The sequence below is a fragment of the Peromyscus maniculatus genome, chromosome 17, assembly GCF_049852395.1.
Source record: "Peromyscus maniculatus bairdii isolate BWxNUB_F1_BW_parent chromosome 17, HU_Pman_BW_mat_3.1, whole genome shotgun sequence".
NCBI classification, from domain to species: domain Eukaryota; kingdom Metazoa; phylum Chordata; class Mammalia; order Rodentia; family Cricetidae; genus Peromyscus; species Peromyscus maniculatus.
This window is the reverse complement of record NC_134868.1, coordinates 32700614-32726405: the sequence shown is the minus strand read 5'-3', so window position 1 is coordinate 32726405 and position 25792 is coordinate 32700614. Positions and strand designations below refer to the sequence as shown.

The 25792-nt window shown below is 38.3% G+C and overlaps 1 protein-coding gene across 3 annotated transcripts in view; it reads left to right on the top strand.

Annotated features, from left to right (window-relative positions):
* The window catches only part of Vps37a (VPS37A subunit of ESCRT-I), a 39447-nt gene that overhangs the window by 3692 nt on the left and 9963 nt on the right, over window positions 1-25792 (top strand). For 2 of the 3 annotated variants that reach the window (XM_006973975.4, XM_015992826.3), the window contains exons 2-9: window positions 12494-12568; window positions 14198-14312; window positions 15051-15151; window positions 21140-21365; window positions 23392-23462; window positions 24741-24868; window positions 24952-25010; window positions 25088-25156. In XM_006973975.4, the coding sequence (XP_006974037.1) occupies window positions 12494-12568; window positions 14198-14312; window positions 15051-15151; window positions 21140-21365; window positions 23392-23462; window positions 24741-24868; window positions 24952-25010; window positions 25088-25156 (844 nt within the window). Of the gene's footprint in view, window positions 1-3256; window positions 3320-12493; window positions 12569-14197; window positions 14313-15050; window positions 15152-21139; window positions 21366-23391; window positions 23463-24740; window positions 24869-24951; window positions 25011-25087; window positions 25157-25792 lie in introns of those variants that run through there. The other variant, XM_076553496.1, reaches the window with a different exon arrangement.

The following is a 25792-nucleotide window of genomic DNA, read 5'->3' as shown; positions in this document are numbered from 1 at the left end:
ATAGACTCCCTACAAAAGAATCTTTGAGCTAAGAAGTTAGAAGATACAGATAGGTCATTAACTACCCATACAAGCTTGGGTGACCTGTCATCTATATATGCCTTATGGCCATGCAACTGAAAGAACTGACTGCCTATCTCTTTCTGCTCCACTCAACCAAGAAAGTCAGTTGATTTCCAGCTCCTCAGTGTAATGACATTCTTAAAGGCAGAAAACAGTGAATATAAGCATTGTAGACCTGTATGGGGAGCACAAAGGAATAGAAGCTTTGTAATGAAACTGTCTTGGATTCCAGTTCTGGTTCTAACACATGCTAGCTGCACAATCTCTTGATAAAACTTTCAGTTCTTCCATTTTCCCATTTTCTGCCTGTAAAGCTAAGAATTATGATTCTTATGTGAAATCTGGGAGATGGGCAGGTGCTGGAGAGATTTAGGAGATGGAAGCCAGAGCCTTGAGCATGGGAGGCAAGTGCTCTACCACTGAGTTACATCCCTAGCTCTCTCTCAGGTTTTTTGGTATTTGAATAATAGAAACATTAACTGGCTCATAGGCATATAACAAAGTACACTTCTTTTTTGCTCTCTCAGTATGCCTCAAACCATTGCTTCTTAATTTAGAGCAGTGGTTCTCAAGCTTCCTAATGCTGCAACTCTTTAATACAGTACTTCATGTTGTGGTGACCCCCAACTGTAAAATTTTTTCATTGCTACTTCATAACTAATTTTGCTACTGTGATGAATTGTATTTTGGGAAAGAGAGGTTTGCCAAAGGGGTCGTGACCCAGAGGTTGATAACTGCTGATCTCAATGCTTCTGTCCAACTTATTGTTTATGCATCTTTCACAACCCTACCTGTAACTCGCTTGTCTTTGGCAGGCCTCCATCTGACTGTCCATGTAGAAAACAAGTCTGTTCAGGAGAGTTAGCTAACTCATAAGTGAAGTGTCCTATTTAGAAGGGTTTAGTGAAGTCCAGGGATGCTAAAGAATCTCCAGTATTGTTTAACAAACAGTAAATATTCTATAAATGGCCATTGATATTTTATTCTTGCTCTTAAAAATAACAGTGTTTGTGTAGGTCAGCCTTTCATCACTGAGAAAGCACCTGAGATAACAGACCTATAAAGTGGAAAGGTGTGTAGGAGGTAGCTCAGTTGATAATAGACTTGAGTTCAATCCCTGGGACCCCTATAAAAAGGCTGGGCACAGTGATTCCTACATAATCCCAGTGTTAGGGATGTGAGGTCAGGAGGATCCCTGTGCTTCACTGGCTAGTCAGCCTCTTCAGGAAGCTCGTATGCTGCTATCCTGAGGAACAATATCAGAGGTTCCCTTTCATATACATGTACATACTGTGTACCCAAACACCACAAAAAGAGGGAAGACTGATTTGATTTCACAAATTCAGAGGCTTAAGCAGTGGTTGGCACTCTTGCTGAGCTTTTCAGCCTATGGCTAGGCAATACATCATGGAAGTAGTGCATGGCAGAGGAAATTACTTCTGCTGTGACAGCTAGGCGGCAGAGAGAGAGGAGAGACCAGAGACCAAATATCTCCTTCAAGTGCATGCTTGGTTACCCAGCTTCCTTCTGTTAGGCCCTCCTCCTAAAGGTTCTCTTACCTCCCAAGCAGTACCACAGCTATGATCCAAGCTTTCAGCTCATGGACCTTTGGCAAACATTCAAGATCTAAACCTGTAACAAAACTATAGCAGTCTTTAAAACATCCTTTGGTACTCTGTTTTGCTACCATTCCATGGATCACAGAGTTCTTTTTGATTATTCAAACCTTTACCCATATAGCTTCCCTGAGAGTAAGCTTTTGAGTAGTTCTTGACTCACAGCTTTAAGCTTTATTCTTTGTTCATAGTGTAAGGCTTTCATCCTTCAACTCTCTGGGTAAGTCTTTCTGTAGGTTTTACTCAGTTCATAAGACTCACAAACACTGAACCCTAACAAACTTGTAATGAGGGGATATGTATATTGTCTTTTGAACTTATTGTTATTTTTATAAAAGAGTTCATATTCAGTGTTTAAAGTTGGGGTTTTATGTTAAAATATCCAAATCTCCAATTTTCTTTTAATAGACTATTTTTTTAGAGCAGCATAATTAAACATAAGGCCTACCCCATCCCCATCATGATTCCTCTAACATTTCTTTTTAAAATAGGAATATTTGGGAAGACCTGGCAGTAATTTCTGTATAGCCACATTTGCTTCAAGCTAGAGTACCTGTCCTCTGTGCTGGGAGGCCCACTTTCCAGTTCACCATCCTCTGTTGTACAGACAACTGTATATTCACGTGCATTACCTAGCTACTATGGGCATTTGAGATTAACTTGTTGCAATAAAGAGTTCTATAGGACGGAAGAGGAGATGAGGCAGTGTAGGTCAGAAGCCTTGCTGCATAAGCATGAGGAATCATGTTCAGATTTTAGCACCCACTTCTAAAAAAGCATGTGTTGTCACATGTGTGCCTATAACCATAGGAGGCAGAGGCTGGAGACTCACTGGGGTTTTCTGGCCAGCAGTCTATCTCCAGATTCAGTAAGAAAGCCTGTCTCAAGGGAGAGTATTAGAGCAGGATGCCCCAAATCCTCCTCTGACCTCTACCTACACACCTGTGCATACACATATAACACACACACACACACACACACACACACACATATACATACACACACATGCACTCACATGCACATGCACGCGCGTATAAGAATCTGCTATGCCTTGGTCTGTTGAAACTAGAGAATTCTACAAAATGCAGTATTTTGGCTCCATAAATGGTCTTTGAGTTATGGAGTAGTAAACTAAGATTATGTGTGTTGAACAATGCCATAATTAAGTTTGATCCATTGAGTGCACAGTCTATCAGAAGGAATTAAAAGCTATAATTGTAGAGCGTATGGTGTAATAAAGCATGTTATGATTTAAAAAAATACTTTGTGAATAGATTCTAACAACTCAAGTTGTTAAAGAAATTAACCTCATTTAAAAAATAAGTCCAAGTGCTCTTCACCAGGACAGGACAGTCAGAGGTTTCCGTCTCTGACTAGTTCGTCCTGTCGTGTGGCCTGTGTTGAGGCAGCACATCATGGCACAGCATGTCACAACATGTTGCACAACTGTTGACTGGACAGCAAGGTTAAAATAAGAGACTGGCTCTATAATCCTCTTTAAGGGGCATGCTTCTAGGAACGTAAATCCCTCACTTACTGGGCCTCCTTGTAAGCGTCACTCTTTTCCAGTAGTACCAACGTGGGACCAAGCCTTTGTCACATAGGCCTCTGGAGAACATTTTAGGCCCAAACTGTTTCAGGTATCCTGCTTTAGTTTACATTTGAAGCTTTTTCAAGAGTATGTTTCCGGATTCTCTATTCCCAGTTGCTAGGTCTCAGTTGACTTTTAAATGTACTTTGGATGATGTTTTCCCCCTCTGTTCTCTGGGTTTCTTCTGTGTTTTTACAGCTCTCCCCATATTCTTGGCCATTATCCTGTCTGTCCTTTTAGAACACTGCTGAGAAGATAGGAAATAAGTGCTACATGTCACACGGCTCTTGAAAACAAACAAAAGCAAGCAGTTTACATTAGAATTTCTTAGATCAGCATTCTCCAACAGACTGATTTAGGCTGAAGTATTTTCCAAATAGCACACACCATTTATTTGAGCTATTTATTTTAAATTTCCAGTTTCTTGGTTTTTCATTTTCATATCAACTACATATATATGCAGATGCATGTATGTGCTTATTGATTTGTTCTTCTGAAGATATCAATCATACAAATTTGAAGTATCCTATTTGCTATTTTCTTGCTATTTGCTTTTTTTTCTTTTTTGTTTGTTGAGTTGGGTGCCTGCCTTCTAATAGTTTTATTTATTTTTTGAAAGCTTTTTGATGTTCTTATTTCTGTTTTTGTGACTTCTTTCTGTGTTTGTGGTTACTTTATCTGTGTTCTATAACCTGCCTGTGGTAATGAAAGGAAAAGAATACCTAGTTCTATGCAAGGCAAGAGTCAGTAACTTCCTGCAGCGCTGCCATTTTAAATCTTCAGTTTCTTGAAGTCTATCTCACCATGTTAATTCTCAATGCAGTTATCTGTTGTTTACTTCGGAACAAGCCGGAAGAAGAGAAAGGACCTTCCCTCTCCCTGCACAGTCTTGTTTTGCACTGGCTGGTTCTAGGGCTTGGAGGACCCTTACACTGCTCTTCACTTTGCATTGGTCATGTGTTTGGGGATGAAGGTACTTTCTGTTTCTGTCCTTGCAACTGAATCTCATCTCTTATCCTTTAAGAGTCTCACTGTGAAGCCATCTGGCCTGGGGCTCACTATTTAGACCAGGCTGCCCTTGACTGGTGATGCCCCTGCTTCTGAGTCCCCAGTGCTTAGATCACAGTTGCACACTACCATCTGCCTTTCATCTTCTGTCTTGCAGGCGTCCTCAGATTTTCTTGTCTGCTTATGGTAGGATTTGCTTTTCAGTGCTGTACTGAAAAGAAACTTTTTAGAAATCTTTTGGTGTGTTTTAGAGATTTAGTTAAGGAAAATTGTGTGAGTCCTTTGACAGGTTTACCTATGAATTACCAAGTACTGTGGGAATATACAAGGCATTTTCATCTTGAAGCTGTGTGCTCCTTCAAAGACATAGCCATTTCAGTATTCCCAGTTTCTTGAAAATTGATAGGTGTATAGTATCTGTAGACAAATTGCTAAACGGTCTTATTAATAAAAAACCCAAAGCCAGATATTGGGGTTAAAACCTGAGAGATCAGATGAATAGGAAAAGCCATGCCAACCTCACCTTACAGATGTCTCAGTCTCCAAAGAGACCTACATCCTATATACCCACGCCTATATGCTTTTCTCTTCTGCCATCCCATTTCCTCTCTCCACCTAGCTACATCACTTCCTGTCTGTCTGTACAGACCTCCAGACATCTATGGTTAGTGCTGGGATTAAAGGCGAGTGTCACCATGACTGGCTCTGTTCCCAGTGTGGCCTTGAACTCGCAGAGATCCAGACGCATCTCTGCCTCCCGAATGCTAGGATAAAAGGTGTGTGCTACCATTGCCTGACTTCTATGTTTAATATAGTGGCTGGCTTTTTCCTCTGATCCTCAGATAAGCTTTATTAGGGTGTACAATATGTTGGGGGGGGGGGACACAATATATCACCACAAGTATCTGTTCACTTTTACTGTGTTTGGGGAAATCCTTGTTAACATATATAAGCAGAAGCCAAACATTAAAGATGGTTTATTTTTTAAAGGTAACTTTTAACCATAACTGATATGAGTTTTGGATTCAAATTTTGGGGACTACCAAAAATGTGAGGCCAATTAATTAATTCTATATTCTGGTTAACAGAAGTTTGAAATTTTTAGATTTATGTGTATGAGTGTTTTGCCTGCAAGCATGTAAGTGCATCATGTGTGTGCATGGTGCTCAAGGTGAGAAGAAGGCACTGGCTCTTCTGGATCTGGAGTTACAGATAGCTGTGAGCTGCCATGTGGGTGCTGGGAACTGAACTTAGGTCCTCTACAGGAGGAAGAAGTGCTCTTAACTGTTAAACCATCTCTCCCATCTCTCTTTATAGTCTAGATCAGCAGTTCTCAAGGTGTGGGTCACAATCCCTTTGGGACTGAACGACCCTTTCACAGAGGATGCATACCAGATATTTACATTATGATTCATAACAGTAGCAAAATTACAGTTAGGAAGTAGCAATGAAGATAATTTATGGTTGGGGGGGGTCACTGCAACATAAGGAACTATATTAAAGAGTTGAGGCATTAGGAAGAGAACCTCTGTTCTTGATTTATATAGTTTTAAAGATTTAGAAACACTGAAGTAAACCTTTAATAGTAGGGCACTGTCTAATAAATGCAAGACCCTGGGTTTGATCCCCAGCACATTATACCTAGTATGACTGTCATTCTGAAGGTAGTTATGAGAATGCGGCCGGGCGGTGGTGGCACATGCCTTTAATCCCAGCATTCGGGAGGCAGAGGCAGGTGGATCTCTGTGGGTTCGAGGCCAGCCTGGTCTACAAAGCGAGTTCCAGGAAAGGTGCAAAGCTACACAGAGAAACCCTGTCTCGAAAAATAAACAAACAAAAAGAAATGCTTATTATAGCATGATTTATATTAAAATTAAAAAATGTAGATGGCCAATAGAATAAATAATCATATATTAGAATATTATGCAGCCATTAAAATAATAAGTAACATTTTCACTAATGTGAATTTAGATTATCACAAATTATTGAGTGAGGAAAAGTAAGTTATAAAAATTGTACAGTGTAATTATAGTTTTGTCATAAAGAAGAATGTAAACGTATAAGTTATTAAAAGGTTATAGTAGTAATTGCCTTAGTGATAAGGTCCTAAGTTGCTAATATAATCTCTTAACTGAATTTTTCCATTGAGAATAGAATTATTAGACTAGCAAATGTGAGCCAAGAGTGGTGGTGTGCACATTTAATCCCAGCACTTGGGAAGCAGAGGCAGGGTAGATCTCTGTGAGTTCAAGGCCAGCTTGGTCTTGTTTGATTAAGTAGAGTAATTAGATATCTACCTGCTGATTTATAAAATGCATCTAGGAATACGCATTACTATTTGTCTTGATTAACAAGTTATGTTTGGTTCTCATTAATAACATAAGTATCACTTTCTGTTTTGGTCCATACTCTGTTACAAAGGCAGTTTTTCAAAAATTCTAATAAATGATTAGATTGAATAGTGGGAGAAATGATTCCCCAATTGGAAATTTTTTTGCATCATTTCCACCCTTTACTTTTCTCCTCCTGGCCCTTCCCATGCTCCTGCCTTTCACTCTCTCAATTGTCACATAATAATATGCACACATTTGTGCATAAATATGTGAATACAACCTGTGAGTCCATTTCGTGTGTGTGTGTGTGTGTGTGTGTGTGTGTGTGTGTGTGTGTGTGTGTGTGTGTGTAAAAGACTGATTTCAGGGTTGACCACTTGGTTTGGGGTAACCAGTTAAGGAGCTCATCCCTGGTGAAGACTAATTCTGATCTCAGTGGTCCTTGGTTGCCTTTAGCTCTTTGTCTAGCTGTGGGACCCTGTGAGTTTTCCCCTTTCTACATTAGCATGTCTGTTGTTGTTTGTTTTTGCTCTTTTGAGGGGCCTGCCACCCAGCTCCCAAGTAAATTTGCACACAGAGGCTTATTTTTACTTCTGAATGCCTGGCCTTAGCTTGGCTTAGTTTCTTGCCAGCTTTTCTTAACTTTAAATTATCCCATCTTCCTTTTGCCTCTGGGCTTTTCCTGTTCTCTTACTTCTGTAAATCTTACTCCCTGGCTTGCTGTGTAGGTGGCTGGCCCCTAGAGTCCTCCTCCTTCTCTGGCTCCTAGATCTTAGATCCCTCCTCCCAGTTTTCTCCCTCTATTTATTCTCTCTGCCTGCCAGCCCCGCCTATCCTTTCTCCTGCCTTGTTATTGGCCGTTCAGCTCTTTATTAGACCATCAGGTGTTTTACACAGGCACAGTAACACAGCTTCACAGAGTTAAACAAATGCAACATAAACAAAAGTAACACACCTTAAAATAATATTCTATTATGCATGTCTACTCATGTTGTCCTTGTTAAACCTCTTGTCATGGCATTTATGAGTGAAGCTTTTCTGTCATTTCTAGGAGACATAAGCTCACAGCAGATTTTCTGCTTCTCTGGCTCTTACAGTCTCCCTTCTTCCACTTCTGAGACATCCCCTGAGCCTGAGGTGCAGGAGTAGTGTTGTAGATGTCTCCATTTGGGCAGGGTACCCAATGATCATTTGTTCCCTGCATTTTGACCAGTTACGGTTTTCACTAACAGTCTTTGTGTAAAGAGACTCTTCTCTGATGAGGCGTGAGAGCTACACTTATGTGTGGGTATAAAGGTAAGTACTTATTGTGCCGTTAGGAATGATCTTGGCTTAGTAAAGTAGAGGTCGTGGCATCACTAACCCCAGGGGTTGCCAGGTTTCCTGCACCAGGCCTAATTTCCCTTGTGTTGAGCAGGCCTTAGGTCTAATTGGACAGCTGTTGTTTAGTGCCAAGATACGAATGCCACGATTGTACCCTTATGGATATTTTGTCATGCCGGTCATTATTGTGGTTCATAAGTGTCACAGCTGGGCAGGACTATTGATTGCTTCCCTTCCTTGGCAGCTTGTGTTTTAATATGTTTCCTATGATTTTTTAAAATAAAAGTTCAGACAGTGACTGAAAATCTTAGTGAGTTAAAATTTTATTACCACAAATCTGAGAAGGTACAACTTAGGTAAATTTTCTAAATGCTTTTAAAAAAATAGCACTTAACATATTGAACAGTAATTTGCCTTGTAATCTCCTGAAACCTTTACATATACGATCTTGCTTAATTCGACATCACAAGGCAGATGGATGCTTTTAATATAACCATCTCTCATTAGGGAAAAAAAAGGTTCAGGAACTTGTATTTGGTCTAATTCCAAGTATTTTTGTCACTGTTCTGTTGCTGTGGAGAGACACTTATGACCAAGGCAACTCTTACTAAAGAAAATGTTTAATTGGAGGCTTGCTTACAGTTTCAGAGTTTAGTCCATTTACCATCATGGCAGCATGCATTGTGTTGGAGCAGTAGCTGAAGGCTATATCCTGATCCACCACGGGCCAAGTGAGAAAACAGGGCCTAGAATGAACTTTTGAAACCTCAGATCCTACCCCTAATGGCACACGTTCTCCAATAAGGCCACATCTGCTCAAATAATACTACACTTCCTAGTCCTTCCGAAAGAGTTCTAGTCTTCATAACTAAGCATTCAAATATATGAGCCTGTAGGGGCCATTCTTATTCAAACCACCACAGCAAGTAAAATGGTATATGTGGGATTTGATTTCAGGAGTCTGTCTTTAATAAGCCTTGCTTTCAGTCACTAAGATGCTCTACTTGACTTGAACTAATAGAAGATTCTTTCACTATTTATTCCTTGTGCAGTGACATCTTGGTAATGTAGAGGAATAAAGAAAGTTTGGACTTTGTTTTAATGCCACTTAATTATGTGGCATTCATATAGAGGAGGAGGGCGTCAGCCTAAATCCAGTTCCCAAAGAGAAGCTTTCATAAAAATCATGTAAATCCTGATTATCTGTTTGAATCTAGCTTAGCTACTTCTTTCTTCTTATTATTTTAATATTTGAGAGTTCTATACAGTATATTTTGTTCTATACAGTTTATTTCCTTCATACATCCAGGCCCACTCCCCTTCTCTACCCATTCAACTTTGTGCTCTCCTTTTTTATTTTATTTTATTTTTTTATTTTTCCCATCAAATCCAATTTGCGCTAGCTATATGTTCTTGGATATGTGGCCTTCCACCAAAGCAGGGTTGACCAAGAGGTGACGCTCTTAAAACTAACTCTCCCTCTTCCAGCACTATAATTGGCAGTAGTTCCTCCGCTGGGGTGGGACTTGGTGTCCACCTCCCCTCTTCATGCTAGTATTAGGTCTGACTTAACCTTTGATGTGCTTTGTGCATGGTGTCACAATTACTGTGAGTTCATATGCACAGCTGCCTTTTCGTGTCGGGGGTATTGCTTCTGTGTATTTATTTATCAGCCACCTCTGACTCTTACCGTCTTTTTTACTCTTCTTTCAATGATCCTGAGCCTTGGAAGGAGAGGATTTGATATAGATGCCCCATTTAGGGCTGAGCATCCCTTAGTCTCTTATTCTCTGTACCTTGGTCTGTTGTATTGCAAATAGAAGCTTTTCTGATGAAGTTTGAGAGATGCGTTAATCTGTGCAAAGAACACTAAGTCACCAGGAGTCAGCTTCCTTCTGTGTTATTTAGCTGTTCTCCCTAGACCTATGACCTGCTTGGCTGCAGGTTCTTGGCCCTGTCGTGTACTGGGTGTGGGTATCATGTTGTGGAGAGGGCTGTAAACCAGCAGAAAGTGGTGAGTTCTTCCATTGTGTTTGTGCCACTACTGCACCAGGGCACAAGCCTTGCCAGCCAGTCTTTTTAGCACACAGGGTTCCCAGGTGGGTGAGGTTGATGATTGCTTTTCTCCTCCCACCATAATTTAATGGTAAGACCCTATCAGCCTGGACCAGCAGGCTGTTCTTTAGTGGTAGGTCCTTGAAGGGTGGACCTGGGATGAAAAAATAAAGAAGACAAGAAAGGTGGGGTCAAGAGGTCTTGCGTAAGCTGATGCCTTATGCCAAGCAAGTTTATTAAGAAGTATAGCATCTTACAGACAGTCTGCAGGGGAAAGAATGGGACAAATTCAGCAGAAAGCTATCATACAGTGGGATGAGGTCAACAGGAAGCTAATCCAGCAATGTTGTTCAAAAGAAACTCAGGATATCTCAAGTGTGTCACAGACTGAGCACACAATAGCCCTGGGACTGATAACCATAGCCCCTTTGGGGGAGGAGTTAGGTTCCTAGGATCAGAAGCTACTGCTCTCCCAAGGCCCTGGCCAAGCATATTACTGGTTTTAGATAAGGACCTACATTCCTTCTCCATATATCAGGTCATCAGGAAAAGCATTGCATCACCCTGGCTCCCAGTCCTTGTTGCTGAAGTCACTATATACTTGAGTCATAGGACAAGGAAAAATCAAGCTGATTCTGACCTGGAAGCTTCATCCCTAATGGTTAGCTTTCACAATGCAGGAAGGTGCTACACATGCTACTGAAAGAGAAAAGTCAAAGAAAAGGAGAAAATTTCTTAGCTATTTCTTGTCAGTGACAGCCTCATTCCATAGGGTATTAGAGGGAAAAGCTTATTTACATCTAGGATTCTCCATCCCAGCAGTGGTGGTTTGAATGAGAATGGCTCCCATAGGCTCATGTGCGCATGCTTGGTCCCCAGTTGGTGGAACTGTTTTGGAAGAATTAGGAGGTGTGGCCTTGTTGTAGGAAGTGTGTCACTGGAGGAGGGCTTTGAGGTTTCAAAGGCACATGGCAAGCTCGGTCTCTCTCTCTGCCTCTTACCTGTGAATCAGATGTAAGCTCTCTCTCAGCTAAAGCTAATGCCTGCCTGCTGCTGTACTCCACACCATGATGGCCAAGGGCTAACCCACTGAAACCATGAACAAGATCCCATTTAAGTCTTTTTGTAAATTGACTTGGCCCTGCTGGTGCTTCACAGCAATAGCAAAGTATCTGAGATAGCAACACTTAGGAACCTTTAAAGTACACAAGATTTACATATTTGAGAGGCTAGGTTTTTATTACAGGCCAGAAAATAAAGTAGTCCAAAAGACTCATAACTAAATGTCTTCTACTGAATCAACTAATGAGTACTACTTTGTGTGTTCCCCCTTATAACAATTATGAATGTTAACAATTCAAGTGAACTCTCAAAAGTTCCATATTTCTTATGTTTTAGTTGTAAATATGACTACAGTCAATAAGATAAACTGCTTGTAGGATGTCCAGTGATAAGGGCTTTATATTGGGAACTCTGATAGCGTTAATCAAGACTCTCAAAGTAGTAGCTCAAACAAGATAAAAGCTTATTTTGCTGTCACATAAAAGAAACTTAAGCCAGGCATGGTGACACTTGTCCTTAATCCCAGTACTTGGTAGGCAGAGGCAGATGGACTTCTGTGATAAGACCAGCCTGGGCTACATTGGGAGTTCCAGGTCAGTCAAGGCTACATAAAGTAAGACTTGTCTCAAACAAAACAAAACAAACAAGCAAACAAAAACCAAGAGTCTGGCAATTTTATGCTTATCAAGGACCCCAGCTAGTTGTTTCATTGCCAACCATTCATAGGGAGCCTCAATGTGACTGTTTCTGTGCAAGCCTGGCATCCAGACAGGAAGTAGGGAAGAAGGCAAGAAAGGCAACTCCACTGTAAGCTGCTTCCCTGGAAATCCACCCCACTACTAACTATATTTTTATTAGCTGGAACATAAAGTCTTTATCAACAGCTACTTACAAGAAAGAGTATGGCTACAGAGTGGCTACCCAGAATACAAACAGGCTCCTTTGGGGAAGAAGAGGAAAGGTAGAAAGCAGCGAGGAGCCATTTGTTATCTTGCCACCCCAAGAGACACTCATAGGGACTTGTTGGTTTAAGCTCTTAAGACCCAGATTTCCCCAGCTGTCTGTAAACCTGGGTAGTGGCACCAGAAATCAGATTCGTGTTGACCTCTATTACCCAGAAGGCTTCCAGTTGCTTCTACTAATGATAAATTGGACAGAATTATATTAAATCAATCTTAAGATTAATGTGAGTTTTTCTTGTATGTTTTCTTCAGCATTCTTCCCTTACCCTTTGGATATTTTAGAATATTATTGCCTGCATATTTGATAAGTCTTTCCAATTATGGTAATTTTCTCTCTAGACACAGGTTATACCAGCTATCCAAATGCCGTGATTAAAATTAAAACATTTAGTAGGTTATAGCATTTAACATTTGGTTTTGATATTAATAGTTTTATAGCATTGATCTCTTTTTATGTCTTTTCTAAATTTTTTCTTACAGTATAGCTGAAATACAAAAAGATGTAGAATACAGATTGCCATTCACAGTAAACAACCTGACAATTAACATTAATATGTAAGTAGAATTCTTTTCTATTTTTTTGTGTATTAGGTTTTAATTTTTGCTTTATGTCTTAATAGCCTGACAGTACTAATGTGTGAATAGAATTGTAATCTATATTTCATGTAATAGGAACTAACTTTTGTTTTGAATCTTAGTTAATATCAGACATATGCTCTTTAATGAACTTATTTAAAGTAACTGTAACATAAAATAGTTCTCAGTTCTATGAAATAAAATCTTTATGGCTTATTGTTTAGCCCATGGACATAGGAGGCCTTATTAAATACTAGTTCTGAACAGATCTAAGGATAGATATATAGTTCTGGCAAGCACTAAAGCACATTAACTTGACAAATATGAGCTTTCTGAATCTACATAGTGGCAGCCTTACAAATTAGGCTATATTACAGACTCATAAATAAATAGCTGGGACACAAACTCATTGTTTGGCTCCAAAGGCCGCTGTTGCCTCTTCTACAAACTAATTTAAAAATCTTGAGCTATAAAAACAAACAAACAACCCTTTAGCTGTATAAATGAATTCATTTTATTTCCCATCCAATGTCCAGGTAGACATAGGTAGGAGAGTCCAACAAAATCCAGTTTTTGATAATGCTGTCAAGAAGTATTTTCTTTAACCAATATATGAGCAGAAAAGCTTAAAGGGAAATATATTCTGAGTTTTTAAAGTTTTTAAAACTTAGAAAACAGAGTTCTGGATTTAATAAACTTCTATTAAAATATTTTATAAACTAATCTTAACTTTGTAGTACTTAGAAAAAGTTAAATTTTGCTGGGTGGTAGTGACGCACACCTTTAATGTCAGCACTTGGGAGGCAGAGGCAGGTGGATGGATCTCTGTGAGTTCGAGGCCAGCCTGGTCTACAGAGCAAGATCCAGGACAGGCACCAAAACTACACAGGGAAACCCTGTCTTGAAAAGCCAAAAAAAAAAAAGTTAAATTTTTTACTTTTTTGATTTATGAGATTTTTATTCTTTCTGGGAACCACATGAGTTTCCTTGAGTATGAGGAGAGGTGTTAGCACAGCCTTTAGGAATTAGATAAACAAAGACCCAATGACAAGTTTGGTAGTTCAGTCTTAGTTACTTACCTTCTTATCCCCTTTCTCTTGAGTAGTGTATGCATGCTGTCATTCTAGGCAGGACTTCACAGGTGAAACACACACATGCACACACACACGCACACGCACATGCACACACAGAGCCAGAGCTACCATCCACTAAATAGCCAGGTTGGGTTTTTGCATGATTTTCTGCATACAAGTGTACAATCTGATTTTTAGCTGAGATTTTTATTCAGCAAGTTATAACTTTTATCTTTGCAATCAGTTAGTTCACATGCTAAAAAGACTATTCTGTAATACATGGAGCCCATATTCCACATTAAAAAGAATTTATTGTATTGAATTACTGTGTTATCTTAGTGCCAAAACATAGCCTTTTATATATTTTTAGTGTGCTCAATATCTGTGATTAAGCACTTGTTACTAAAGAATTAATCCATATAAGTCATTGTGAAACTTTAATTTGCTTTTAAATAACTTTGTTTTAAGATTATGGTCACATGATGTATTTTTTTTTCATTTGTGTTTTTGTGTGTGTGTGTTATTCCTTTACTAGATTACTTCCGCCACAGTTTCCTCAGGAAAAACCAGTGATTAGTGTTTATCCACCAATAAGACATCACTTAATGGATAATCAAGGACTATATGTTACCTCTCCATTAGTAAACAATGTATGTATATGCTATAGTTTATTTCAGAATGATCTAACACATTTATTACATTTTTATTATTCTAGAAATCTTAAGTGTACTGAAATTTTCATTTTGAAATTAGTAATCTTAACATTTCCTTAGACAATACTGTTTACTTAAGCCTATGACTTGAAAGTTTTGGATACAATGTGGTTGATTAATGTGACAAATTGCAACTTAAATATACCCTTAGTATTTACTGCTGAATAATCAAATTATTGTAAAGTGTGAAGTATGAGAATATTTTAGCTCCATTATTGATTAAATAGACTTTTAACCTGATTTTTTAATTACCAAATATTTATAGTATTGATTCTATAAGAAAGTGTTGTAAGTCATGGATTGTTAGTATGCTGACACAGTGCTCTTTGCTTTTCTGTTTATTTTATTTTTTTTATTTTATATGTACTAGTGTTGTGCCTACATGTAAGTGCACCACATGTGTGCAGCACCCACAGAGGTCAGAGCAGAGTGTCACATCACCTAGAACTGCAGTTAGAGAGGTTGTGAGCTGCCATGTAGGTGCTAGGAACTGAACCCAGGTCCTCTGGGAGACATTAAATGCTCCTACCCACTGAGCCATCACTCCTGCCCTCTTTCTTCTGTTTATTGTTGGCTGCAAACACTCATTAAGATTTCAAATGACATTTATTCCCATGCAATTCTGTCATCCTGTTTTGAGAGGGTTTTATCATTATGTATTACTGTTACTTTCAGTTTACCATGCACTCAGATCTTGGAAAAATTATTCAAAGTCTTTTGGATGAGTTCTGGAAGAATCCTCCAGTTTTAGCTCCTACTTCAACAGCATTTCCATAGTAAGTATATTTATAGTATGTAACTCTAGCACATAATTTCATTTATCATAATTAAAATATAGTTTAAAGGAATTGATGTTCAAATCAAAGACAGCCTTCTGATTGCCACATACTCACCTTCATGCCCAAAAGGCCAAAGTTTTCAGAGGCTGCTGTGTATTTCTCTTGTAGCTGTTTATTCGCTCACCTCTGTGATAATAGACATGGTACTATTCTTGAATTTTATTTTGGCTATTACCTATAGACCTCTTACTCTAGTAGATGAGGTTTTTAACTGTCACACAATTTCCCTTCTCCTCGCTGAAATTACATCATGATTTCTACAGAAGTCTATTTGGTGTGTTTGTTACCTGACTCTGAAGTAGTAGCCATTGCTGAGCCAAGTGTGTTTGTTTTTATCCCATTTTTGTTCATGTCGTACCGGGCAGGCAATCTCTGAGTTCTGTGTTGAGTTGTTTGGTTGTTTTTCCTCCACTTCTTTCCTTGTTAGTTACACCTCATTTCTGTCACCCAGGTCTCATTCAGTAACTTTCCTTTGTTGTCTTCTTGACAGTTCCTTTGCTGTTTTCATATAGTGGATTATTTGCTTCTTAGCTTTTCTAAGTCTCTTTTTAAGGTTGTCTCCTAGTATCTTGGTTTACTATCTTCAAATAATTTCCTGAGTAAAGCATTAGCATGAATAACAAATCATATTAGAACTTGTACTTAAAATAGTGAAGTGTGGGTGTGTGTCATAGGGATCTGAGACCTGAGCCTGTGGCCTTGTGCGTGTCAAGCAGGGGCCACGGAGCGCCGTCCCCAGCATATTTTAATCTTTTATTTTAAGACAGGCTCACACACAGGTACCTAGATTTGCTTGGAACTTGCAATGTAACCAGCAGAGCTTGAAGTTAGGATCTCTGTCTCGGTCTCCTGGGTAGCTAGAATTATAGGCCTGTGCCACCATGCTTAGATGTTTCTCTTTATGAGTCTATAGTTGGGTTAGGTACTAGTGGTAACTATTTTGTTCTACTTTTTCATTAGTTGGTGTGGCTTTAAGAAGTGGGATTGAATAATATGGAAACTCACTTAATTCTCTTGTCTGGCAATTTTTGTTAGCCAAACTCCAAGACTCTAGCGGAGGCTCTCGGCTCTTATCACTGACGGCAGCCTGAGTTTCCTTACAGCATATCACATGGAGAGAGGTCAGAGCAGCCAAGCAGAAGGTGTGCTGCCTGTTTAGCTATAGTGGTGGGTGTTATGTGCATCATTTCCGCTGCCTTTTAAGTACATTCGGCCTGAAAATGAAGAAGAAATAGACTTCATCTCTCACTAGTGTGGCAGAATTTAAGAAAAGCATGTGTTTGTGGGAAGTGTGCCCTGGAAATCTTGCAGTGACTATTTTAAAAAATACAGTCTGCCACATCTCTGATCATAAGAATTCACCTATATCCTAAATGCAAAAGTATATTCACTTTCTCTCACACAAGAACTTGTATAGTTTAGTATATAATAGTTCAGGTATAGAGGAGGTTTTTCAGCTGGGTTCCTTCAGACCGTCTCTTAACCGAAGAAGTATGGATTAAAATAACAATATTGTTGCCCACATATATCCAACATGCAGTGGTACTAGATCACTGTAGACTACTCTACTCATAACGAGGGAAAACAGGAATTCTGAAGTCCAGTTGGGCTCAGTATTTTGATAGAGCCTTGGTTTTGCTTTGTGGAATGACAATAGAATAAAATTGGGTTATTGATTTTGCTTTTGGATCGTTCTTTCTATTAGATACATACCATGATCTAGTGATTCACCTCAGATACAGTTTTGCTTTGGATCTGTGAGGCCCTAGATTCCATTGGAAAGATAAAAGGAGGGTCACAGGAAGGAAGGAGAAAAGTGGGAGATGAAATTAAAGCCCATAAAATAATTGTCACATTATAAAAGACCAGTAACAAGATGCATTTCCATGAAGGTTCATAGCAACAGAGATTAAATTTAGAAGTTGTAAGAGATCAGAAATTAAAATGACACCAGATATATTTTCTTTTTTAGTGTGTTTGTGCATCTGTACATGTAAGTACGTGAGTGTGTGTGTGTGGGGGGGCGGGGCAGAGGTTGATATTGGATGTCTTCCTTGACTGCTCATCTTGCTGTTTTGAAACAGAATTTCTCCCTGAGCCTTGAGCTCATCAACTGGCTAAGCAGGCTGGCCAGTGAGCTCCAGGGATCCTCTTGTCTCCATCTCCTACCCATCTTTAGTATTGGGGTTGCAGATGTGTGTCTCTATGCCCAGCTTTTAAATGGGTGCTAGGAATATCAGCATAAGTTCTCACACTTATGCACGCCATCAGATATTAGCGATTAGACTAATGAGATTAGAATCTAGAGTGCATAGAATACAAAGTGCACAACCGAACATTTGAAATGTACTAATTGTCTAATGTGAGGGCATATTAAAGCTGTTTGTCATTTTTTAAGTCTCAAAATTTATCTTCCAATATAAATCTTGAATCTCTGAAACTGTCTTCTTTTAACTTCTTCTGTTAGTTTTGTCATAACAACGAGCAGAGTAACTCACACAATTTTTTTGTGGGAAGGTATGGCCCCAAGGATCAAGCTCAGAGCCAAGCTAGCCGGGCTAGAGCTGACTTCCTAGCTTCTTCCTGTTTTTAAATCTTGAGACAGCGCTGCACTGTTACTCAGGCTAGTCTTGAACTCGTGGTTTTCCCTGCCTCCGCCTCTGAGTAGCTAGGATTATAAGCCTATACCACCAGCCTAGCTAATACAGTTATTTCAATCTATAATTTTTACAATCTGCAGCAGGTAGAACTTTTTTTGGGGGAGCACCTGGAAATGAAATTCTACCCCCCTACCCCACCCCTGAAAATTAACTCTAAAGCGTGGGTGAGAGTGAGACGAGCAGGAGTGAGAACAGAAGTGCTCTCATGAAAGAGGAAAAAACAGGAAGCAGAAGGAGACAGTTGGCTGCAGCCTGCTGGCTTTTGTGTGGTTATCCGAAGGACAGCTTTGTAGGTTTGGAAAGTTCGTCAATGTACTTGCAATAGTGTGGAGGGGGAAACTGCCTAGTGAATGAGGTGGTCTGTACAGAGGTTCTGGACAGTGGTGAAGGTGCTGCCTGGCTTTGCTGGCTGTAAGACACTGTGGCAGGACAGAGATGAGTTAAAGACGTGCTGAGTGGATCAGAGACAAGACTCTGATTTCAAATCTTGTCTCCCATTCTGTTTTCCCTAAGTCTCAAGAAAAACAAAGTTCAAACCCCTTTCATGGGTGTTAACAATGGACCTCGGATGCAGGTAGTGCCTTAGCAATTGTCCAGTAAGGAAAACATCTTCTAAACATGTTAAAAGCATTGTCTCTCAGCAGCCTTACTGGAAGCCTCATGTATGTATTTCAGACCTTGGTTTGTTTGCTGTTGTCTAAAAAGTGAAGAGGACGTTAGATCTTTACACATCTATAGGTCAGAAGCAGGTGGAAAAAAAAAAAACTCACTAGCAAAAATAGCCGTGCTTTTTTCTGTGTATGCTGGGAGTCGATACCAAGGTGGTGTGTGTGCTATCCTGACTTTACCACTGAGCTGGGACCCTAGCTCACTCTTCTTTCTGTATGAAATTCCTTCTAAGTCTGATAGGGCATCTCTTAGAGTTGTCTGGTTTTCTTATTGTGCATTTTAATATTTTCATTTATTCTAGAAATAGTATTTTGACAAATACTGTAAAATTGTCCTTTAGCATAGTTATTATACCAGTCTTTACTTACATACACAGTGCCATTTATCCATGCCTGTTTCCAGTATGGGATATTGTCAAAATAGATATTTGCCCATTTTGTAAGCATAAAAATTGTTACTTAATTTTAGTTGTTACCTGACAGTTAAATTGAGCACCATTTGCTGTTTTTAAGATACTTAATTTTATAGAAGTTATATGCCAGTCTATCATCCGCTTGTTAAGTTGTTGGAAATTCTTTATGTTAGAGAAATTGTCCTATGTGTGGTATGACTTTCAGTTGTTTTCCCCTTGATTTTTGTTAGTTAGCTGGTTGAAGGTGCTGGGGATAGAGCCCAGAGCTTTGGCTTTGCTAGGGAATGTTCTACCACTGACCTTTTTTTTTTTTTTTTTTTTTTTTTTTTTTTTGGTTTTTCGAGACAGGGTTTCTCTGCGTAGCTTTGCGCCTTTCCTGGAGCTCACTTGGTAGCCCAGGCTGGCCTCGAACTCACAGCAATCCGCCTGGCTCTGCCTCCCGAGTGCTGGGATTAAAGGCGTGTGCCACCACCGCCCGGCTTACCACTGACCTTTTTAGTGTTAGAGTGGGCCTGGTGTTTTGGTTTGGTTTGGTTTCGGTTTTTCGGGACAAGGTTTCTCTGTGTAACAGTCCTAGCTGTCCTGGAACTTGATTTTTAGACCTGGGTGGCCTTGATCTGCCTACCTCTGCCTCCCAAATGCTGGGATGGAAGGTGTGCGCCACCGCCGCCTGGCTTGTTTTGTTTTTGCTAGTGTAAAATTTGTCATTATTTTCTCTTAAAATTTTTGAGTTTGGGATTACAGAGATGTCTTCATACTTTTCCCACTTTAAGGTTGAAATATTCCAAAGATTTCTTAGTTCAAGATTTTAAAAACGGTATATAATCCTTGATCCATTAGTTTTTTATCTATTATGAACACTTGGCTCTTACTTTTTGCCAAACATTACCACACTGTTTTTCTACTGCTGTTTCTACTTCTAACCATAACAACTTTTTTCGTATATTTTATATTTATTTCAGAATCTTCCTAGCCATTCACCAATGGCATGCTTTAATTTTTTAATTACTAATTAAGGTCCTATAATTTATTTTGCTATGTGGGAGAGGTAATATCTCTTTATTTTCCTTTCTTGGATTATTTTCTTTCTATTCTTGCATATTTCCCATGCTTTTAATGGAAAATGTAAGCTTTTAGTGTTACTAGGGAATACTTCAAAATCCATAATGGATATTTTCTTCTAATAAATGTCCAACTCAGGTTAATTTCTATCATTAAAAGAAATTATAACAGTTCTACAAAAATATACCAGTATAAAATGAAATAGTTTAGCAGTTAATATTTAGTATTATCTACAAAATATACCTGTAAGTCTCTTTTATATGAGAATGACTGATTGATTGATTGATTTTTAACTCAAATGTTTGCATTTAGATGAATTTTCAGTGTTCATTTATTCCTGAAGTACTCCTGATTGTTTTATAATTTGATTTCTCCACAATTTTTTGTTCGTTTGTTTTTTGAGACAAGGTCTCCCTATGTAGCCCTGTGGTCTACAACTCTTGCCAGACAGGATGGCCTTGAACTCATAGACATTTGCTTGTTTTTATCTCCCTAGTACTGGGATTAAAGGTGTGGGCCATAGAAGCTGGCTTCTTCTCACTTTTATGGGAGGAAAGAGGTTCATTTTAAAACATCTTGTTAAAATAAATATTGCTAAATTACTTTCTGATTAAGTCCCAACTAAGTAATGATTTGCTACTCTTTAAAATATACATTTGTGTTTTTATATGAACTGCTTATAATGTTTTAAACATTTTAGTAGCTCATGTATATAATTTTTCTTTCAAAATCTCTAGAAAAAGTCTCAACTTCAAGGTAGATTTTGCCCAACATCAAAAGCCACTTAGCAACATCCACTTGCATAAATACTCTGGATAAAATGCTCTATATAAAGAAACAAAACTAAATGATGCCATTGGAAAACTGAAAACTCTATATGACGTATATAACTTTTACAGAGAGCAATTGGATTGTTTGCTTTCTATAGCATTCTTTCTTTTTATAGAAACCATACTTTATTTTTCAGGTACTTATAGTTTATAATTTATACAATTTAATTATAAAATCACTTGCCAAAAGAAATTTCCAAATGTGGAAATGCATGGCCATTGCATTTAAGATGATTTAGAGAAAATTTAAATCCTAATATCCTACCTAATGATCTTCTCTTTCTTTCTTCAGCCTATATAGTAATCCAGGTGGGATGCCTCCTTACCCTTCTCAAGGTTTTCCATTTCTTCCTCCGTATCCTCCACAAGAAGCTAACAGGAGTATCACATCTTTGTCTGTAGCTGACACTGTTTCTTCTTCAACCACAAGTTATACCACAGCTAAGCCAGTGGCTCCTTCATTTGGCATCCTTTCCAGTCTGCCGCTACCTGTTCCCACGACAGAATCTTCAGCACAGGTTGGTATCTTGTGGAGTCTGTGTTCTGTACCTGTGAAGTAGGTATTCAGTTAGCGGGCATTTAGTATGTCCATCCACTGAGATAGGCATGAAACAAAGATTAAATCATACTTGTCATCTCAGACAACTCAAAAAGGTAACCAATAAAGAATTGCAAATATAGAGCTTCTAGACAGAGAGAGTCTAGATGTGGGAGACAGCTGAGTTCATTGCCCCCTGAGACCAAGTAGCAGTAGTAGGGAGATAATATCATTCCAGTTTTGACTTTACCCCAGTGCTTCAGACTGTTCACATAGTCGATGCTCAGGGAAAATGAGGCAGATAAATGGATGGATGCATTTATGCCTGAGGCCAGATTTCTAAAGGATGGTTTTAAAATATTGAGGATAACAAGAGGGTACGTAAAGTACTAGGTAATTGGTTACATTGACAGAGGCCTTGCACTATATGCCAGGTGGCATGGAAGTAAAGTTGCCTGTAATAGCTCTCTCTGTCTGTCATGTAGGGTATATTGGACAAGGCATAGGACGTGATTATGTAGGAGAGGCAGGTGTCAAATTAAAGAGGGCCTATTGGAGCATGCTGAAGTTTTTCAGCATTTTATTGGCTTAAAAATTATATGTTCATAAGTGAAACTGGTACCTGTTGTCATGTAAAAATATTATAGAAAAAGAGACCAATATTTTGTGCATATAGTATTTCTGTAGATTTGGAGGCTGGAATAATGGTTCAGGCATTAAAGGCCTGTGTAGTCACAAGGAACTGAGTTCAGTTCCCCATGATATACCATAAAAATCCAGGCATAATAATCCATGCCTGTAATCCCAATACTGGGGAGTTAGACACAAGATTTCCTGGGGTTTGCTGGCCATCCAGACTGGCCACATAATGAGTTCCTGCTGGTACGCCCTCCCCAAACCTGGCGCCAAAAAAAAAAAAAAAGGGTAGAGAACTGATTGAGAAAGACACCCAATGTTGATCTCTGGCCTTCACACACACACACACCTATACCTGTACTCACATGCACACACACAAACACAAGTATATATAAATATGTGTATGCATATACATTATGTTCAACATTACTGATTTTACAGTTTAGAATTTTAAAATACAGACCTGAATGGATTTTGTTTTTCCAAAATTTTTCATCATTGTTTTAATAAAGATTATGAACAAACTATCATTTATTTGGTTTTTTGAGATAGGGTCTCACTAGGTAGCTCTGGCTTTCCTGGAACTCACTATGTAGACCAAACTGGCCTTGAACTCACTGAGATCTGCCTGCCTCTGCCTCCTGAGTGCTGGGATTAAAGGCATACCCCACCATAACTGGCAACAAGCTGTAATTAATATCTAAAAAATTTTGGGGAAAAATTTGGGGTGTTCTAATGCATAAACCTCATAAATAATCAAATTGGTACTGTGTTCTTTATCGACCCTACTCTCTTATTAAACTTAAATATGTAACTACTCAGAGTGCTGGCAGTTTACTAATTGATGCTTGATGTCTTTACTCGAAAGAAGTATATTCATTTATGTTTATGAAATCCACAGATAATTCTCTACACCTGTTATAGATGCTCTCAAGAGATATATTTTATAGTCATACACTTCCACACAGCCTAATGCAGGCTCTTCTAAGGCCCATACCCCTCCCAATCAAAACAATGCAAACTCCTATGTATAACAGTACATTGAGGGTGGAGGCATGTATGCATCTCAGCCCTCGGGAAGAGAAGGCAGAGAAGACTAGCCTGGACTAGTTAGTGAGTTCAAGGTCAGGCTGAGCTATATGGTAAGATCCTGTAGTGACAAAATCAAGTAGGACAAGTAAAAGTGCATTACCAGATGTAAAAGTGCATTACCAGATGGATGTAAAGGATATATATTTGCATGTGAAGGGCAAAGATGAGGTGGTGATATGAAAGCACTAATCCATACAGTACTTTAAAGTTTTTATAAGATAAATGGGACCAATCCAAAGTATAGCTGAGATTTAATATTCTTCAAAACTCTTCTTTAGATTAACCAAAATGGTTTTGGTTATAAGATGCCGGATATCCCTGATGCATTTCCAGAACTTTCAGAACTAAGGTAAAAAACCTGAAGAGTAAAGATGGTCTTGTCTATTTTATTTATAGTTTCATATTCAAATTTAAGTAAAATGATTTAAATTTTTTTCACTGTTCCTTTACTTTGGTTGTCTTAGTGGGTAAGTGGTATAAATCAGCTTTAGGGTGATAAATTGTAACATGACTTGTTTATATCTAGGGATTGCTCTAGATGCCAAGAATGATGTAATAATTACAAAGATAACAAAAGTTCTTTTCCTTCACTGTAGCTTGCAGTCTTTGAGAATTATTTGTGAATATATTAGATTCTGATAATTTCAAAATAGATCTTTCATTTTTCCTTTAGTAGATTAATGTTGTGTATAGATGAGTAGACTAAAGTTGTGATACTATGTTTGGCAAACTAGTTTTAGAGCTATATTTTTACTCAAATTTATAGCAGATAAGGTGGCAGGATTCAAGTTTAAGGTACTATTTTTCATGTAACATAAGATGTGCTGCAAATAAAGCAATTTTTGGTCCCTCCATTTAGTGGGGTATCCCATGTACCCCACTAAGGATTTATAATATCCATGAGGCTACTATTAGTAAGACCATTGAATGCAATTAAGAATTATACAGATTAAAGTTTGTAAACAATTCTGTAATTTTAAAAAACAAACTTTGACATTATTTGATCCTGTATTTTAATTTATGGGTAAACATCAGAAATAATTTTTAAAGAATGCAAGTCCCAAGACAGAAAAGACATATTACATATATTTTATGTAATAAATAATTATAATACATTATAATGCTCAACTGCCAAGAAATAAGACTATTTTTAAAATACTGTCTTTTCTCCTTTTTAAAAGTTGACCTACTATAAAAACTTATGAAAACATCAACACTACAGAAAGAAAAAGCAGAGTGTGATCGACCTCCATATTCCTAATCCTCCCCGTGGTTCTGACTCTCTTGTTTCTCATGCTGCTCTGTCCAGCTCTGTTGGGTAACTGTGGACATGAATCAGACTTGCTCTCCAGGGCTTGTTCGGTTTCCTTTTTTTTTTTTTAAGCACTGCAATGGGCTGGACCTCCCATGTCAATCACTAGTTAAGACAATGCCTTCCAGGCTTCCATGCAGAGCAGTCTCACAAAGGCATTTTCTCAGTTGAGCTTTCCTCCTCGGATGACTCGAGCTTGTGTCCCATAAAACTAGCCATCACACAAGTCAGATCGGAAAACTGAACATTTGTCACCATGGAGAAAAACTAGATGACTGGTATTTATTAACAGTTTGCTTTTTCTTTTGTCTTTAGTGTCTCGCAGCTCACAGACATGAATGAACAAGAGGAGGTGTTACTAGAACAGTTCCTGATGTTGCCTCAACTAAAGCAAATTATTACTGACAAGGAAGACCTAGTAAAAAGTATCGAGGACTTAGCAAGTATGTTTCCATTTGCTTTAATTCACAAGTCCTGAGAAAACTGTGATCTGTGCTGGGAAATAAGCCAGAGATTTATTTTACAGGAAATAATCTCCTTTTGGAGCATACCTTGGAAACCAAAAGGCAAACTGTTTTAGATAAGGTGAGTTACTGGTCATTTTTAAGACATTTTTACAGTTCAAACATCAGATGAAACAGCAATCTTATGTTTTCTTTTAGTATGAATTACTTATCCAAATGAAATCTACCTTTGAAAAGAAGATGCAAAGACAGCATGAACTCAGTGAGGTATGACTGACTGCTTATCTCTTCCTCAGGGGGCTGCTAGTTGGCGGGGGCTTGGTCACTCTCCTGCTTTCACTTCCTCAAAGACAGTTATTACCACCTGACTTTATAAAGCTGAAACCTGATGTCCATGCAAGGGCTATCTAGTTCTAAAACCCATAGAGTACAAAAAGCCCCAGCAAATACAAATTAGCAAAGTAGTATACCTTATAATAAAGCCTAGTGACAACAAGAGAACTTCAAATGAAGTATGTTTTATAAGATTAGACTTAGACTTATGTAAAATTTATCTTTAAAAATAAAAAAGTAGATGTAATTTTTGTAGCTCATTCCAGTAAGAAACATTGTTGTTAATAATAATCTATTTCCCTTAAAATTGAATTTTGAAAGGTAAAGGCAATGTAATATAAAACAGCCAAAAAGAGACAAAGGAGAGCAAAAATTTATAATGAGCTTTGCATAACATCCTATAAAATAAAATTAATATAATAAAGGTTTACATTGAATAGGTAATATATTTCTGGTACTGAAGTAATTTACACATATTTACCCAATATTACCCCAGACTTTATGAGGAAACTATTACCTAATCATATTTCTATTTTTCAGGTAAGGAAATTGAAACAGAGAGATTAAATA